The sequence below is a fragment of the Carcharodon carcharias genome, chromosome 3, assembly GCF_017639515.1.
Source record: "Carcharodon carcharias isolate sCarCar2 chromosome 3, sCarCar2.pri, whole genome shotgun sequence".
Classification (NCBI taxonomy): Eukaryota; Metazoa; Chordata; class Chondrichthyes; order Lamniformes; family Lamnidae; genus Carcharodon; species Carcharodon carcharias.
Genome location: NC_054469.1, coordinates 186,210,573 through 186,228,610, shown reverse-complemented (window position 1 = coordinate 186,228,610; position 18,038 = coordinate 186,210,573). Strand labels below are relative to the sequence as shown.

Below are 18,038 nucleotides of genomic sequence, written 5' to 3'. Positions count from 1 at the left end.
TCCTGCTGTTTCACAAAGAGGCCCAGTGAGACCACCAGCACACGCTCCTCTGGAGGCACACACAACGTCCAGTTTTGGTACAAGTACCACAATTAAGAAAGGAAAATCTGAGTCATCATGTCAGATAACCAAACAGGTAGGTTTTAAGAAGTGTCTTGGAGCAGGAAAGTGAGGTAGAGGGAGACAGATGTAGGCAGGTGATTCTAGAGCTTAGGGTCTAGGCAAATGAAGATACAGCCACCAATGGTGGAGTAATTATAATTAGAAATACACAAGAGGTCAGAATTAAAGGAGCGCAGATAGCTTGGTGTGTTGCAGAGCAGGGGAAAATTACAGAAATGGGTTGGGGATTGGTGGGGGTGGTTGGTGGCAAGGCCATGGAGGTATTTGAAAACAAAGATAACAATTGTTTTTTTAAAAATTATTTTACAGGATATGGGCATCGCTGGCTAGGCCGGCATTTATTGCCCATTTTTAATTGCCTTTGAGACGGTGGTGCTGAGCCGCCTCCTTGACCATCTGCCGCCCATGTGGTGTAGGTATGCCCACAGTGCTGTTAGGGAGGGAGTCCCAGGATTTTGACCCAGCGACAACAAGAGAACAGCAATATATTTCCAAGTCAGAATAGTGTGTGGCTTGGAGTGGAAATTCCAGATGGTGATGTTCCCACCTGTCTGCTGACCTTGTCCTTCTTGGTGGTAGAGGTTGCAGGTTTGGAAGGTGCTGTCCAAGGATCCTTGGTAAGTTGCTGCAGTGCCTCTTGTAGATGGTACACTGCTGCCACTGTACATCAGTGATGGAGGGAGTGAATGTTAAAGGTGATGGATGCGGTGCCAGTCAAGTAGACTACTTTGTTCTGGGTGGTGTCAAGCAACTTGAGTGTTGTTGGAGGTGCATTCATTCCAGACAAGTGGAGAGCATTCCATCACACTCCTGACTTGTGCCTTGTAGATGGTGGACAGTTTCAGGGAGTCAGGAGGTGAGTTACTCAATGCAGAATTCCCAGCCTCTGACCTACTCTTGGAGCCACAGTATTTATATGGCTGGTCCAGTTCAGTTTCTGGTAAAAGGTAACTCCAGAATGTTGGTACCAGACTTGGTAATGCCAAGGAGAGATGGTTGGATTTTCTCTTATTGGAGATGGTCGCTGCCTGGCACTTGTGTGGCACTAATGTTACTTGCCATTTGGCAGCCCAAGCCTGAATGTTGTCCAGGTCTTGCTGCACATGGGCATGGACTGCTTCAGTATCTGACAAGTCAGAATGGTGCTGAACATTGTACAATCAGCGAACGTGCCCACTTCTGACCTTTTGATGGAAGGTCGGTCATTAAAATGCCTTAAAATCAAGACATTGCATGACCAGGAGCCACTGTTGATCAGAGAGCACAGGGTGATGAAAGAGGCTTGATGCAAGTTAAGAAACTGGCTGCAGAGATTTGGATGACCTCAAGTTTACGGACTGTGGAATGTGGAAAAACACCATAAGCATGTTTGAATAGTCAAGTCTAGATGTGACAAATTTGAGGATTTCAGCAGCAGATGAGATGAGACAGGGGTGAGGTCAGGAAATGTTGCAAAGGTGGAAATAGGCAGTTTTACTGATGGGGTGAATGTGTGGTCTGAATCTCATCTCAGTTAAATATTACACCAAGTTCCAGTTCAATCTCAGACTGTTGCCTGGGAGAAGAATGGAGTCTGTAGCTAGAGAACGTGGTTTGGAGCAGTGACTGAAAACGATGGCTTCAGAGTCCCCAATACTTAATTGGAGAACATTTCTGCTTACCCAGTATTGGGCGTTGGATAAGCAGTCGGACAATTTAGCAACAGTGGAGGAGTCTAGAAAAGTAGTGGTATGGTAGAGCTGGGTGCTTTCAGTGTACATGTGAAAACTAGACCTATACTTTTGGATAATGTCGCCAAGGGGTAGCATGTAGATGAGAAATAAAGGAAGGCCATGGATAGGTATGTGGGGGATACCAGAGGTAATGGAGCGGGAAAGAAGCTATTGATTAATTATATAGATAAGAATGAAGCCAGGTGAGAATAGTACCATCCAGCTGTACAACAGTGGAGAGACATTTGAGAAGGATGGTGTGGTTAACTGTGTCACAGGCTGCAAACAAGTCAAGATGAGGAGGGATAGTTTACCTTTGTCACAATCACTTCGGGTGTCATTTATGACTTTGATAAGAGTGGCTTTGTACAGTGGCTGGAGTGGAAAATTGGTTGGAGTGGTTAAAACATGGAATTCCAGGAAAGATGGGCACAGATTTGGGAGGCAACTTCTTCAAGGACTTTTAAAATGCATTCAAGTGTCATGTGAATATGTGTACTGATATCACATGCCCATTGACAGAGATGTTATTCATTTTTATTTAATGATCAGTATTGCAATTAGTCACATCTGGATTCCTCGTTAACCACATGTGGGTTCGTGGTTAACATACCGGACAAAACGATCGTGGCAAACTGGATATGCAACCAAGGCAGAGCAGCAATCAACAAACACAACAATTGAACTGTATAGCCAGAACAGTAGAATGAAAGTCAAAGTTAAATCATAATCAAACTGTACAGTGCTCTGATGAGATCTCAACTTGAGTACAATATCTAGTTCTGATCTAAGTAATAAGAAATGTCTGGGAACTTAGGCTTTTCACACTTGAAAAGGTACATCCAAAATGACTTTGCAGGTAAAAGATAGTGAACTAAATGCCAAGATTGTGTGCTTAAATTGCACAATTGTGTGTCACAGAAGTGACTGCTACCAACTGAGACAACCAGATGTTGATTTAGGGATATTGCAATAAAGATGTTACTCATTCAGCGATGGATGCCATTGGGTAATTGCAGTATAGTTTTATACCTACCTAGTTATTTAAAGGCATTTAGGACACGCTTGAGTTTGAGGCAGCAGTTGCCAACCCTGTTTCCTTGCAGTTTCTATGTCCAACATGTCTCCATCTGGGGATGGGGAAAACCACCTCAGACAGCACAAGTATAGCATCAAACTGTTTAAACACAATAAAGTTCCAAATAATCATGCTTCTTCTAGGAGGTCATTTAGCCCACTGTGCCTGTGCCTGCCCTTTAATAGACCTATCTTAGTGTCACTCCTCTGATCTTTCCCCATGCAGAGAACGTTATTAATGAAAGCTGAAAATAAGGAAGCATTCAAATCAACCCATACAATTGAACCAATGCTAGATCAGATATAATTTCTTTACCAATAACTCTGTTTATTTGTACCTTCCAGGAACAGTGTATCTTGAAAACTAAGAGCTGTTCAAGCTCTTAAAACATTAAAATAATTGCTCTAATGAAAGTGCTGGAAGATTCTTTGGCTTTCTTTTATTATTAAAAAATGAAGTTAGTAAATAATCTTGCATGATAGAAGCAGATTCACTATATTAGCTGGGCAGTTTATTTTGAGCAAAAAACAAGAGTGAGCACACTCCTGTGGATCTCACTAAATTCTGATGCTACTTGAGCTGGGTTTTTATACAACAGTGCTGTAATAAAGACATTAATTCCACTGGGTATAACTGTCGGAACCAATTTTTGCTCACATCATATTTGATTGTAAAGGTGGAAATTATAAAAATGATCTCAACTGCAATGCACTGTGTATTTTTTTCACTTTAAGACTATAAAACTTTAACAATCGCTTTCCTCACTGTAGGAAATAATATTGTTTCTGAAAACTTTCAATCTGCAAGGATAGTTCCAGATATCAAAGCTGAAGCCTATTAGGTAGCCATGGGGTGGAATTAGAGAACTGAATAAATTTTTCCCCTAATGATATTGATGCTGATGTCCCAAATATCTTAGAGTTGTTCAAATGAAGAAAAGTTCTTTATATTAGAGTGAGGTGGTTGGGGGTGGAATGGAGGAAAAGCCCAGAATAGAATAAAACTGTTGTGATTCAGAAATAGCTTTTTTGTTCCTGTCTGCCGAGTTATTTAAAAATGTCCTTTTTCTCCCCTTCTTGACAATTTGCTCTCTTCTCCACTCCTGAAGGCACCACCTCACCAAACGAGTTACATGGTACCCTTACTGCTGCACAGGATTGCAGCTTATATTATAGGTCTTGAGCCTATAACTTCTGACAAAGATACCATTAGGCTAAGCTGACACTCCCTACACCCATCTTGAGTATGCTAATGATGAAGGATGGACAATTGGAGAGCATTAGGATAAAGAAATTTAATGATGGATTTACTTGGTCGACAGAGAGGTTTAAATTGTACCTCTAACCACAAGAGGGGTGCTTTATTATAATTTTTCACCTTGGAGACACACAAGTTGGTCTTTGGCATGGTCTACCTGCTCCAAGGATTGATATTCAATTTATTTCACTGTTAAAATTTAGAACCAGTTGTTTGCATAATCAATCAGTGCAGCATCATGACTTTCATTTTATTTATAGCATGGAGCAACGGCCTCCTACAGGAAATAGCATTTATTTTTATTGATTCATCAGTCAAGATATCTGGTAAATTACAGTTATGACTTGGTAATTGATAAATGAATCAATTAATTTTTAAACTAATAGAAGGTAAAGATCATTCCTTGTGAGGTACAGTATTTGAAATATATAGCTACAGAATACTTCACAACTCTAATATAGATAATTAATGCTACTTTGAAACATGTTTACAAGCAAGCAAAGCAGCAAAAAATAAATATCAAAGCCATTTACTTTTTGATTGAATGGGGATTGAAGTTCACATTTGGCAAAGAGAGCTCCACATCACTGCAATGCAGATATTCCTACTTAAAGCAGTGTGAAGATCGATGTTATTTTTAGAATTTTTGGGAATATGGTGGCATTTTGTGAGGGAGGGAGGGTGGACGAGTGAGTGAGTGTCAGCGAGCAAACGTCAGCAAGTGTCAGCGAGCGACAGTGAGTGAATGTAATTAAACTGGGAGAAAGCTATTAAGACAGCTTGTCTGTGGGAGCAGAGAGATGAAAGGTAAAGGTGATAAATACATACACTTGTAATGACAAGCTATGGTGAAGTTGAAGGCACAAGTAAATAGGTTGGGTTTGAAATTTGTATTATAAGATAAGTAGGAACTTGACTTTTCAGCTGTTAAGTTTCAGCTGTTAAGTTTCAAAGGGAGTTTAGAACTGACAAGGGATTTTAAAACTTACATAGGTAAACAGGGAAGGTTACTGAATTTTATTTTACCTGAAAGTGGAGACAATAGGAAGACATGAAAGATTTTTATATTCTGGAAAAAATTGAGTTCAAAGAGGTGCTTAGAACAATGGAGTCTAAGATCAAGGGGAAAAGGATATTTAAGGAAAGATGTTTAGTTGAGTTGTGTTGGCTGTATAGGGGAGATGTCCTGAGACCAGCTCTGTGCTGAGAAAAGTTGCTAATTTTGAAGCAGCCATTCAGTTTCAAGCCAGAAAAGTCTTTGTTTTCAGAAAGCTGTCTGTTTCTGAACTTCCTTTGGTCCCACAGCAGAGTGGAAGAGAGTGAGGTGTCGTGTGGTATACTTTATTAAAGTAGCAGCAGTTTTTGCCTTGGGTAATACTACTGGATTTTTATGGTTAAAAAATCTGTAAGGAAGCTGTTGCCAAGTAGTTTACTTGTGTGTTTTGGCAAAGTGGGTGTTTTGGGTGGAATGTTTTAACTGTGTAATTTTTATCTTGTGTGCTAAAGCTTATTTTTCTTCTCGTTAATAAATCTTTTAATTTTAAAATCCTAAAAGTGTTACTGGGATTCTATGCTTCTGGGGTCAATAGTTTTCCCCTCATTTTCAAAATACAAAAAAAGCATTATGATCAGTAAGACAAGTTTCCCTCTACGATTTGGCTCGCTCAGTGAATAACATCAGCTGTGGTCATAACAACGGCAAAGCATGGGTCTTTCAGAAATGGTTCAATGCCCCAAATGAGAGGCTCTCAATCCAGGCCACAGTAGTACCCAAGGCAGTGGTTGCTTTTCGCCAATGAAAAGTGGGAGTAACAACAGGCAAGTTACTCCACAATACTCCTAATAAAGAAACACTACTCCCTAGCAGTCAATTTGATTTAAGTGAAACCAAGTTCCTGAGCCACTATGTAGATAGAAAATGTGTTGCGATACTCAAAGACAAGGGAAATTGTATTTGGAAATTTAAGGCTTAACTCAACAAAATACAAGTTGGCAGAAATTAAATTCTGCAGATTCTGGAAATCTGAAATAAAAATGAAAAACATTGGAAATGCTCAGCAAGTCAGGCAAGCAAGCAGATACAAGTATTGCTGTTTCCTGAAGACCAGAAAGAAAATTATATGTAGGCATTTTATTTGTCACCAAGAAACAGGTACAAGTTTCACTTAGATTTCTTTATGTTCTCTTTTCTCTAATTCAACAAGCTTTTCCCATTCAAAAATTGCTTCAACTCTATATGTCATTCAAATAGATTACTTAGAACATTAACATCATTGAAATTACAAGGTCTCAGCTGATTTCTAAAGCTACTGATACGAGATCAGTAGAATGAAACTCACCTGTCCAGGCTTACAGCAATTTATTCCTTGAATCTCCAGATAGTTGAAAGTGAGTTCCAACTGCAAAATAAGAGGGAGCAGGGAAAGAAAACAGAGATAAGATTATTGCATATTAACAATTAACAGTTTATGGATCATTTAAAATTTTGTGGGCAAACAAATAATATGCAGAGTTCAAAAATTGCAATCTTTCTATTGAGAAGTACAGAAATAATTCAAACACATATATTACATTATATTATGTATATGATTTTGAACCAAGTGTTGAAAGATGCACAAAGAAATATGGCGGAACAGGTGACGTGCCAACTGCAATACGTCCAAGTTGCAGACATTATGAGGTATCAAGGAATAGGAAAATTACCAGGAACTGTGTTCCATAAGTTATGTCCCTTAGGTTAAGCAGAACTTAAGTGTTAATCAATGGTCAGGGACAGGAGGGTTTGACTGTGAGAAAGGCAGGAAATCCATGGGGATCCAGAATTTAGTGATGAAGGAGCCTCAGCCCTCAACTTCGACAAACAAGTATGAAGTACTTGCTACCTGTGTTGATTGTCAAACTGCCCACAGCGCCATGGTGCCGAAAAGCCATAGAATTAGGGGGAGTGAAAATGATACTGTAGTGACCAGGAATAGTGTAGTCAGGGGGATAGATACAGTTCTCTGCATTCATGAGCAGGAATTTCAAAAGTTGTGTTGCCTGCCCGGTTACCAAGGTTAAGGACATCCCTTCGCGGCTGGAGATGAACTTGGAGCAAGGAGAAGGATTCAGTTGTCGTAGCTCCTGGAGCAACCAATGGCATAGGCAAACCAGAAATGATATTCTGCTGAGGGAACTTGGAGTTTGGAACCAAAATTTTAAAAAACCTCAAAGGTAACTAACTTGGACTCAGCCATGCGACAACATGGGGTCAAAGAATGGTGTGGGAAGGAGCAGCTTCAATTTATGGGGCACTGGCACAAGTACAGGATAAAGAGGGAGCTCACCCATTAACGTGGACGCCACTTACATCTGGCTGGGATCAGTGCGCTGGCAAATCGTATAACAAGGGCTGTGGATAGGGCTTTGAACTTAAACTGGGCAGGTGGGGGGGGCCTGGTGTTTGGGGAAGTCATGTGAAGGAAGACGTAAAATATAGAGATAAAGGTCAAACCAATACAACACTAACAATTTTGGTAAAGACAAGCAGAGTAAAGCAGGAAGGACAGAGTTTGACAGGAATCATGCATCAGCAAAAATGGTCCATGCAAAAATAAGTATCACGGATTGGCTGCAGCATAGACGGAGGCCACTCGGCCCTTCATGTCCATGTTGGTTCTCTGATGGTGCATTTCACCTGGTGCCACTCATGGCCTTCTCACTGTAGCTAATAAACCAATTCCTTCTTGAATGCCTCCATTGAACCTGCCTCCACCACACTCTCAAGCAGTGCATTCTAGATCCGAATGACTTGTTGCATGAAAGATTTCCCTCATGACTCAATTGCTTCACTTGCCAATTACCTGAACTCTATTCCCTCTTGTTCTTGATCCATCTACCAACTGGACAATTTTTCCTTATCTACTCTGTCCAAACCCTGCATGATTTTCAATGCCTCTAACAAATCTCCTCACAACCATCTCTTCTTCAAGGAAAACAGTCCCAACCTCTCCAGTCTATCTACTTAACTGAAGCTCCTCATCCCTGGAACCATTTTTTGTGAATCTTTACTATACTTTAATGCCTTCACATTTTTCCGAATGCGTGGCACACAGAACTGGAAGCAATACTCCACTTGAGGACAAACCAGTAGACTACACAACCTCCATAGGTCCCTATTAATAAAACCTAGGATGTTGTATGCTTTATTAACCAATCTCTCAATTTGTCCTGCCACCTTCAATGACTTATGCACATACACACCTAGGTCCCTCTGTTCCTGCACACCCTTTAGAGTTGTACCCTTTGTTTTATATTCCATGTCGCTCCATGTTCTTCATTCCAAAATTAATCATTTCACAGTCCATGGCAAGATGTGACTAGTGGAGTCCCACAAGGGTCTTTGCTGGAGCCTCAACTTTTTACAATTTACATCAATGACTTACTTGAGGGAAGTGAAGGCATTGTATGAAAGTATGTTGTGAAGAAGACATAAAGGGTTCACAAATGGATTTGGTAAGTTGAGTGAGTGGGCAAAAATCTGACAGATGGAGTATAATGTGGGAAAATGTGAAGTTGTTCACTTGGGAGGAAGAATAAAAAAGCAGATTATTACTTAAATGGAGAATGACTGCAGAATTCTGAGGTGCAAAGAGATCTCGTTGTTCTTGTGCATACACCACGAATGTTAGTATGCAGGTACAGCATGTAATCAAGAAGGCTAATGGATGCTATCCTTTATTATGAGAAGAATTGAACTTAAAAGTTAAGATGTTATGCTTCAGTGATATAGGGCGTTGCTGAGGCCAAATCTCAAATGCTGTGCAGTTTTGGTCTCCTTATTTAAGGATGTAAATGCGTTGGAGGCAGTTCAGAGGAGGTTTACCAGCTTGATACCTGGAATGCGTGGGTTGTCTTATGAGGAAAGGTTGGACAGGCTGGGTTTGTTTCATTGGGGTTTAGAAGAGTGAGGGGTGACATGATTGAAGTATATAAAGATCCTGAATGGTCTTGACAAGGTGGACGTGGAAAGGATGTTTCCTCTTGTGGGTGTGTACAGAACTTGGTAGAACTAGGTGGCACTGTTTTAAAATTAGGGGTCACCTTTATAGGACAGAGATGAGGAAAAATATTTTCTCTAAGGGTTGTGTGACTTTGGAACATTCTGCTTCAGAAGACAGTGGAAGCAGGGTCAATGAATATTTAAGGCAGAGGTAGATTGAATCCCTTGCCTAACAAGAATTAAAGTTATCGGGAGTAAATGGAAATGTAGAACTCAAAACACAAACAGATCAGCAGATCAGCCATGATCTTATTGAATAGCAGAGTAGGCTTGAAGAGCCGAATGACCTACTTCCGCTTCTATTTCGTATGTTTGTATGTTCTTGGTATTAAATCTCATCTGCCACTTGTTGGCCCATTCCATCAAGCTCCCTATTCCACCAAACTCTCTATGTTCTTTTTAAGTTTTACACCATCGTCGCCATTCACAATGCTTTCAAGTTTCGTGTCATCTGCAAATTTTGAAATTGTGCCCTGTACACCAGACCTAGGTTATTTATAAATATCAGGAAGAGGAGGAGATCTCTCACCGATCCCTGGGGAACTTCACTACAAACCTGGCAATAAACATAAAAGGGAATCAAAGTCCTCAATAAATATATAAATAGTAAAACAGTGGTAAAAGGAAAAGTGGGGCCAAGTAATGATCAAAAAGGGTATTTACACATGGAAGCAGGGGGCATAGCTGAGGTATTAAACAAATACTCTGCATCTGTCTTTAACATGGAAAAGGATGCTACCCAGGTCACAGTGAAAGGGGAGGGGATTAATACATTAGAAAGATTTAAAATTGATAAGGTGGTGGTATTGGATAGGCTGTCTGTACTTAAAGTTGAGAAGGCACCAGAACCAGATGAGATGCATCCAAGGGTATCGAGGAAAGTGAGAGTGGAAATTGCAGAGGCATTGGCCATAATTTTCCAAAGGTGGTGCCAAAGCACTCGAGAATTGCAAACAGCAATTTATAACTTTCTTGTATAAATGAACAATTACTGAATTGAGAGAAGTTTGAAAAATAATTATTAATACAAGGCATTGGCCATATTTTTCAGTCTTAGACTCGGGGTTGCTACCAGAGTGCTGGAGAATTGCAATTGTTACACTCTTGTTCAAAAAAGGGTATAAAGATAAGTCCAGCAATTACAAGTCAGTCAGTTTAACTTCAGCGGTGGGGAAACTTCTAGATAATTCAGGGCAAAATAAATAGTCACATGGACAAATGAGGGTTAACTGTGGAAAGTCAGCATGGATTCCTTAAGGGAAAATCACATTTCCCTAACTTGGGAGTTTTTTGAAGAGGTAACAGAGGGTTGATGAGGGCAATGTTGCTGATGTGGTGTACATGGACATCCAAAGACATTTGATAAGTTGCCACACAACAGACTTGTGAGCAAAGTTACAACTCGTGAGATAAATGGGTCAGAAGCAACTTGGATACAAAATTGGCTGACTGATAGGAAACAGGGAGCAGTTGTTAATGGCTGTTTTTCAGACCGGAGGAAGCTATGTAGTGGTGTTCCCCGGGGTCAGTGTTGGGTTGCTTCCTCTTCCTGATGTATATTAATGGCCTTCACCTTGGTGTACAGGGCACAATTTCAAAATTTATGGATGATACAAAATTAGGAAGCATCGTGAACTATGAGGAGTGTCACAAACATGCAGTTGACTGGGTGACCGCTTTGCAGAACACCTTCGGTCTGTTCGCAAGCATTACCCAGACCTCCCTGACGCTTGCCATTTCAACACTCCACTCTGCTCTCATGCCCACATGTCCGTCCTTGGGTTGCTGCATTGTTCCAGTGAAGCTCAACGCAAGCTGGAGGAACAGCACCTCATCTTCCGACTAGGCACTTTACAGCCTTCCGGACTGAATATTGAGTTCAACAATTTTAGATCATGAACTCTCTCCTCCATCACCACCCGCTTTCCGATTTTCCCCCTCCTTTTTGATTTTTCCAATAATTTATATAGATTTTTCTTTTCCCACCTATTTCCATTATTTTGAAATGTATTTCTATCCATTGTTTTATCTCTACCTTTTAGCCTATTTTGATCCCTTCCCCCCACCCCACCCCCAATAGGGCTATCTGCAACTTGCCAGTTCTGTCGAAGGGTCATGAGGACTCGAAACGTCAACTCTTTTCTTCTCCGTCGAGGCTGCCAGACCTGCTGAGTTTTTCCAGGTAATTCTGTTTTTGTTTTGCAACTTGCTCGTCCTGCTTTCTACCTTTAATTAGCACATTCCTTTAGATAACATCACCACCTTCAACACCTCTTTGTCCTTTTGTCTGTGACATCTTTTGGTTATGTCCACCTATCACTGGCCCTCTATCCAGCTCTTCTTGTCTCCCCCCCTCCCCCCACCCCCCTTAAACCAGATTATATTTCACCTCTCTTCTATTTTTACTTAGTTCTGTTGAAGGGTCATTCGGACTCGAAACGTTAACTGTGCTCCTATCCGCAGATGCTGCCAGACCTGCTGAGTTTTTCCAAGTATTTTTGTTTTTGTTATGTAGTTGAGATATTATACACTTTGTAATAAAAAGCTAATCTTCCATTTTAAATGGGCATAACAAGCCTTCAAAAACAGTTCCTCTGACATGTCCTCCTTCTTCCTTAACTGAGGTTTTCCACCCACGGTCTTTGACAGGGCCCTCAACCGTGTCCGGACCATCTCCCGCGCATCCGCCCTCACGCCTTCTCCTCCCTCCCAGAAACATGATAGGGTCCCCCTTGTCCTCACTTATCACCCCACCAGCCTCCGCATTCAAAGGATCATCCTCCGCCATTTCCGCCAACTCCAGCATGATGCCACCACCAAACACATCTTCCCTTCACCCCCCCAAATCAGCATTCCGTAGGGATCGCTCCCTCTGGGACACCCTGGTCCACTCCTCCATCACCCCCTACTCCTCAACCCCCTCCTATGGCACCACCCCATGCCCATGCAAAAGATGCAACACCTGCCCCTTCACTTCCTCTCTCCTCACCGTCCAAGGACCCAAACACTCCTTTCAAGTGAAGCAGCATTTCACTTGCATTTCCCCCAACTTAGTCTACTGCATTCGTTGCTCCCAATGTGGTCTCCTCTACATTGGAGAGACCAAACGTAAACTGGGCGACCGCTTTGCAGAACACCTGCAGTCTGTCCGTAAGAATGACCCAAACCTCCCTGTCGCTTGCCATTTTAACACTCCACCCTGCTCTCTTGCCCACATGTCTGTCCTTGGCTTGCTGCATTGTTCCAGCGAAGCCCAACGCAAACTGGAGGAACAACACCTCATCTTCCAACTAGGCACTTTACAGCCTTCCGGACTGAATACTGAATTCAACAACTTTAGGTCTTGAGCTCCACCCTCCATCCCCACCCCCTTTCTGTTTCCCCCTTCCTTTTGTTTTTTTCCAATAAATTATATAGATTTTTCTTTTCCCACCTATTTCCATTATTTTTAAATATTTTTAAATCTTTTATGCTCCCCCCACCCCCACTAGAGCTATACCTTGAGTGCCCTACCATCCGTTCTTAATTAGCACATTCGTTTAGATAATATCACCAACTTTAACAACTATGTGTTCTTTTGTCCTGTTGTTTGTGACATCTTTTGATGATCTGCTTCTGCCTACAACCACACCACCCCCTCCACTTCTCTCTCTTCCCCCCCACCCCCCCCAAAACCATTGAAGGGTCATGAGGACTCGAAACGTCAACTCTTTTCTTCTCCACCGATGCTGCCAAACCTGCTGAGTTTTTCCAGGTAATTCTGTTTTTGTTTTGGATTTCCAGCATCCGCAGTTTTTTTGTTTTTATTTTTGTTTTTATAACAAGCCTTAAAGCTGGCTGCCAAAAGTGATCTGACCTTTTTACAATTGCAAAGTTGTCAACGTCCCAGAAGACTCCAAGTGGAATACAAGCAGACATACCCAGTAATGAAAAGACTTTTGAAATTCAATGAGTCTTCAAACAGACAATGACTTTCCCAGGAGGTGTGAATAGCTCTCCTCACACCTGGGAGATTAGGAACCATTCAAGTCAATGGCTGAGACATTAAAAACGCTAATTAGCTCAACTAAAAAGACAATAGATGGGACTATGCCCCAGGCGAACTTAATACTCAACATGGGAGCATGATTTGACAGTTTGAGAAAGCAGCCATTTTAAGTTTTGCAATTGTATAAAGACAACCTGCGAACAGCCATTTTGTGTGCAGAGTCCCAGGAAGAATTCTGAGCAACAACTTCAGAAAGGGTTCTTGGATGAGGGGGGACAAAGAGAAAAGCTTTTTTAAAAAAAGAAATCAACTGTTGTGGCTACTGAAAAAGTCTAGGCAACCTAGAAGTGCTGCAACTGCAGTATTGTTGAGGAATAGAAAAGCTTTCCGCCAAAATCTGCTGACCAGCTGAATTCACCTGAGAAAGGCAAACACCAACTGGTCGACTGTAGAAGCCAACGCAGCTGCTGACAAAACTTCAAGTTTCAACGCCTTCACTTTAAAAAGAAAGGAACTTGAGAGCAATGGCCCCACAATGATATCTCAAAGACTGATTTGAAATCTTATCTTCAAGTATTTTTTCATTTTTATCTGCTTTAATCTTTCTATCTGCATTTCAGTTAGTAACTTTGTCACTTTTACTTAAATAACTTTCAACACTAGTTTCTTCAATAAACTAACCTTTAATCTTGTTTAAGACTAAAGCTTGTCTGCTGGGTTAATTTTAAATTGCACCACTCAAATTAAAAGGAGACCACATATACATGTACAAATTCTTAGCTCATAGGCCACTTTAAGGAAGCACCTTACGTATGGTCATGACAGGGGGATAATATCGAACTTCAGAAGGACACAGTCAAGTTGGTGGAATGAGTGGACAAGTGGCAGATGAAATTCAATGCAGAGAAGTGTGAAGTGATTCATTTAAGTAGGAAGAACACGGAAAGACTTAAAATAAAGGATACAATTCTAAAGGGGGTGCAGGAGCAAATGGACCTAGGTCTACCTGTGCAGAAGTTGTTTAAGGTTGACAGGTCATGTGGGGAGAGTGGTTAATAAAGCATAAAATGTCCTCGGTTGCATTCATAGGGGCATATAGTTCAAGGACAAGGGGATTATGTTGAACTTGTATAAGATGCTGCTTCAGCGTCAGCTAGAATATTGCGTCCAGTTCTGGGTGCCGTACATCTGGAAGGTATTGTGAAGGCATTAGAGAGAGTACAGAAAAGATTCCTAAGAATGGTTCCAGGGATGAGGAACCTCAGCAATAAGGATAAATTAGAGAAGTTTCTCTTGGAAAAGGCTGAGAGGAGATTTGATAAAGGTATTCAGATTTAACCTTGCCAACCTCAGATTCCAAATTATCTGGTCCAGATCCATTCTTAGGCCACTGTGGTTGGCGCTCCCCCAGTTAATTATTCTAACTCTGGGCTATTCCCTGTCCTTTTCCCTTGTCAATCTAAACTTTATTATACAATGATCACTGTTGGTTAAATGTTCACTCTAAATATAGTGAAAAAATAGACTTGTAGGCTCTTTATTTGAATGCGCGAAGCATGGTTTGTTAGGCTGGAGTGCTAAAACAGCAAAGGTCAAACCCGACATGGGCCTGCAATGTATGGGTATCAGCCATGGCACAACTGATAACATTTTTGCCTCTGATTCACAAGGTTCCAGGTTCAAGTTGCATTTCAGGGCTTGAGTACAAAAAGAAATCAAAGCTGACCATCCGGTGCAATACAAGGGAGTGCCCCACTTTCAGATGAGACATTAAACTGAGACTCCATCTGCTTGTTCGGGTAGATATGAAAGACCATGGGACACTATTTCAAAGTAAACCCAGAAGTTATCCCCAATATCCTGGTCAGCGTTTATCCCTCAATCACAAAAACAGAATGAAATAAACAAAAAGCTGCGGATGCTGGAAATCCAAAACAAAAACAGAATTACCTGGAAAAACTCAGCAGGTCTGGCAGCATCGGCAGAGAAGAAAAGAGTTGACGTTTCGAGTCCTCGTGACACTTCAGCAGAACTGGGTGAATTCAAGGAGAGGGGTGAAATATAAGCTGGTTTAAGGTGTGTGTGTGTGTGTGTGTGTGTGTGTGTGTGCGTGTGTGGGGGGGGGGGGGGGTGTTGAGTGGTGGGGGGGGGGGGGGGGGGAGGAGAGAAGTGGAGGGGGGGTGTGGTTGTAGGGACAAGCAAGCAGATAATCAAAAGATGTCACAGACAAAAGAACAAAAGAACACAGGTGTTGAAGTTGGTGATATTATCTAAACGAATGTGCTAATTAAGAATGGATGGTAGGGCACTCAAGGTACAGCTCTAGTGGGGTTGGGGGGAGCATAAAAGATTTAAAAATAATGGAAATAGGTGGGAAAAGAAAAATCTATATAAATTATTGGAAAAAACAGAAGGAAGGGGGAAGAAACAGAAAGGGGGTGGGGATGGGGATTATCGTTTAGATAATATCACCAACTTCAACACCTCTGTGTTCTTTTGTCTGTGACATCTTTTGATGAACTGCTCCTATCACTGCTTGCTGGTCCCTACAACCACACCAACCCCCTCCACTTCTCTCCCCCCACCCCTTAAACCAGCTTATATTTCACCCCTCTCCTTGGATTCACCTAGTTCTGTTGAAGGGTCATGAGGACTTGAAATGTCAACTCTTTTCTTCTCCGCCGATGCTGCCAGACCTGCTGAGTTTTTCCAGGTAATTCTGTTTTTGTTTTGGACACAGAGGGTGTTTCCCCTGGCTGAGGAATCTAGAACATGGAGGCAGTCTCAGGGTAGGCCTTGAATGAGGAGAACCTTCTTCACTCAAGAGGTCTGGCAATTTTTGGAATTGGCTACCCTAGAGGATTGTGGAGGCACCATCATTGAATATATTTAAGGCTGAGATAGACAGATTTTTGATTTCTCAGGGAACCATGGGATATTGGCAATAGGTGGGAAAATGGTGTTGAGGCAATTTAAGAACAGTGAAGAGAAATAATGGAATACCACTTGAAATGGAAAATAAACCTGCTCATTCTGTATCATTTCAGCATTCTGGATGTATACACGTTCATCCACAAGACAAATTTGATCTAGATTTTCTTCAGTACAACTGCACAAAAATGAGTCCCTCTGAACTCAAATAGTATTAGTAATAACAATAATCTTTGTACATAGCTAAGAATAAACAGAAGATTTATTAACCTGACCAGTATTTTTAGTACATAGAACACCAATGTATGAAAGGAATGCCAATAGGTCAAGATGATAAAAGAAATGGGCTAATGGACTAGGTTAAAACAGGATAGAAATACACAGGGTACACTATTGTTTCGATCTTCATATGCATCCATCCCCACACTAGCACCATTACAATGAAAAAGGTGGCAGGCAACGAACTTGCATGCCCTGGCAATGCTGTTCAAGTACCATCTCACAAAACTATGAACAGTTTCTCTGACTTGAGCTCCAAACATCAATCTTTCAATGTCACAGTGAGAGTTGCTCGCCAGTTACATGCGTTGAACACACACAAGCACAAGTTTTCAGATATTAAAGGTTAGTATCCAGGACATTGCTGCAAACAACCAAGGGCAAAAATGATAGGAGCATTGAAAGAAATGTGTTTCTTTTCCTCATTTTCTTTGAAAACATTCAATTTTTAAGTACTAAAAATATGGAATTGTGGGGAAAGGCATCATTCAAATCAGGTAAAAAAGAGTTTGATGACTTTCATATTAGGTAGGAAAGCAATGAAACACAAGGATAGATGTGTTGAGTGACTAATAGTGGGAGATGGGAAAAGGGAGGTTGAAGGTGAGAGATCATGTGATGAAACGATCAGGAATATATTCAACCAGAGCTGACATTGTTATTTCATGGTCCAGGAATTTTTAAGAGCTCAAGTTCAGTCTTGTGAACAAACAGGCTAAAGAAAGGAAAAATGTAGCAGTAGTTTTGTAGGCCCAAGCAAAAAAGCCCACAGTGAGTCCTGTCACACCCAGCTGCTATAAGATATATGTAAGCAATGCAAGCTAAAAACTTTGCTCATCACTTCAAATTCCTCATGTGACCATTGGGATGTGGCTGGGGATGGAGTTGGGATGGTGGTGAACAAGGGGAGTGAACCAGTATGCTTAAATCCTGAAATTCCTTTCCTAACAGCACTGTAGGTGTACCTACATCACATGGCCTGCAGCGGTTCAAGGAGGCAGCTCACCAACACCTTCTCAAAGGTAATTAGGGATGGGCAATGAATGCAGGTCTAGCCAGCGAAGCCCACTTCCCATGAAATAAATTCTATTGTGTATCTGTACCTAAACTGGAGATATTGCAAAGTACAATGCAGCATGGGGTAGAAGTTGCCACATCAAAAGCAAGACGATGTTCTTTTTTGGCTTGGTATATGAATTGCAGACACTGATTGAAAGAGATATCAGCACAGCACATGATATGGGTTCATATAATCAGATGACAGAAAGTTCATGAACTTCAGGAGCAAAAAATCATGTATAAGGTGATGACACCCAAGGTCTCGAAAAGGGTTCACATAGAGTACATAGTACGTTATTTTTATAAATTAATCACAAGAAAAATGCCACAATTAGTCCTCTAAGCTGGAATTGTTGCTGAATTAAAGCTGGGCACATCATGCCTGACATTTGCTGAGGATCTGCTTTTGTTGTATCTGATCATTACTGCAGTGCCAGTGGAGTGGGGAACAGGAATTTGAATTAATATTTCAATAACATTTTAGAGTCTGTTGATATGTAAATGTGATCTTTGAGACCGATAGGCGGATCTAATTCAGAAAACTTCACTTCCTGCACAGGATAATTACTG

The 18,038-nt window shown here is 41.2% G+C and overlaps 1 protein-coding gene across 4 annotated transcripts in view; it reads right to left on the bottom strand.

Moving 5' to 3' along the window:
- Positions 1-18,038, bottom strand: part of LOC121276286 (F-actin-uncapping protein LRRC16A-like) — a 417,343-nt gene that overhangs the window by 306,211 nt on the left and 93,094 nt on the right. For all 4 annotated transcript variants that reach the window (XM_041184533.1, XM_041184534.1, XM_041184536.1 and 1 more), the window contains exon 4: positions 6,510-6,569. In XM_041184533.1, the coding sequence (XP_041040467.1) occupies positions 6,510-6,569 (60 nt within the window). The remainder of the gene's footprint in view (positions 1-6,509; positions 6,570-18,038) is intronic.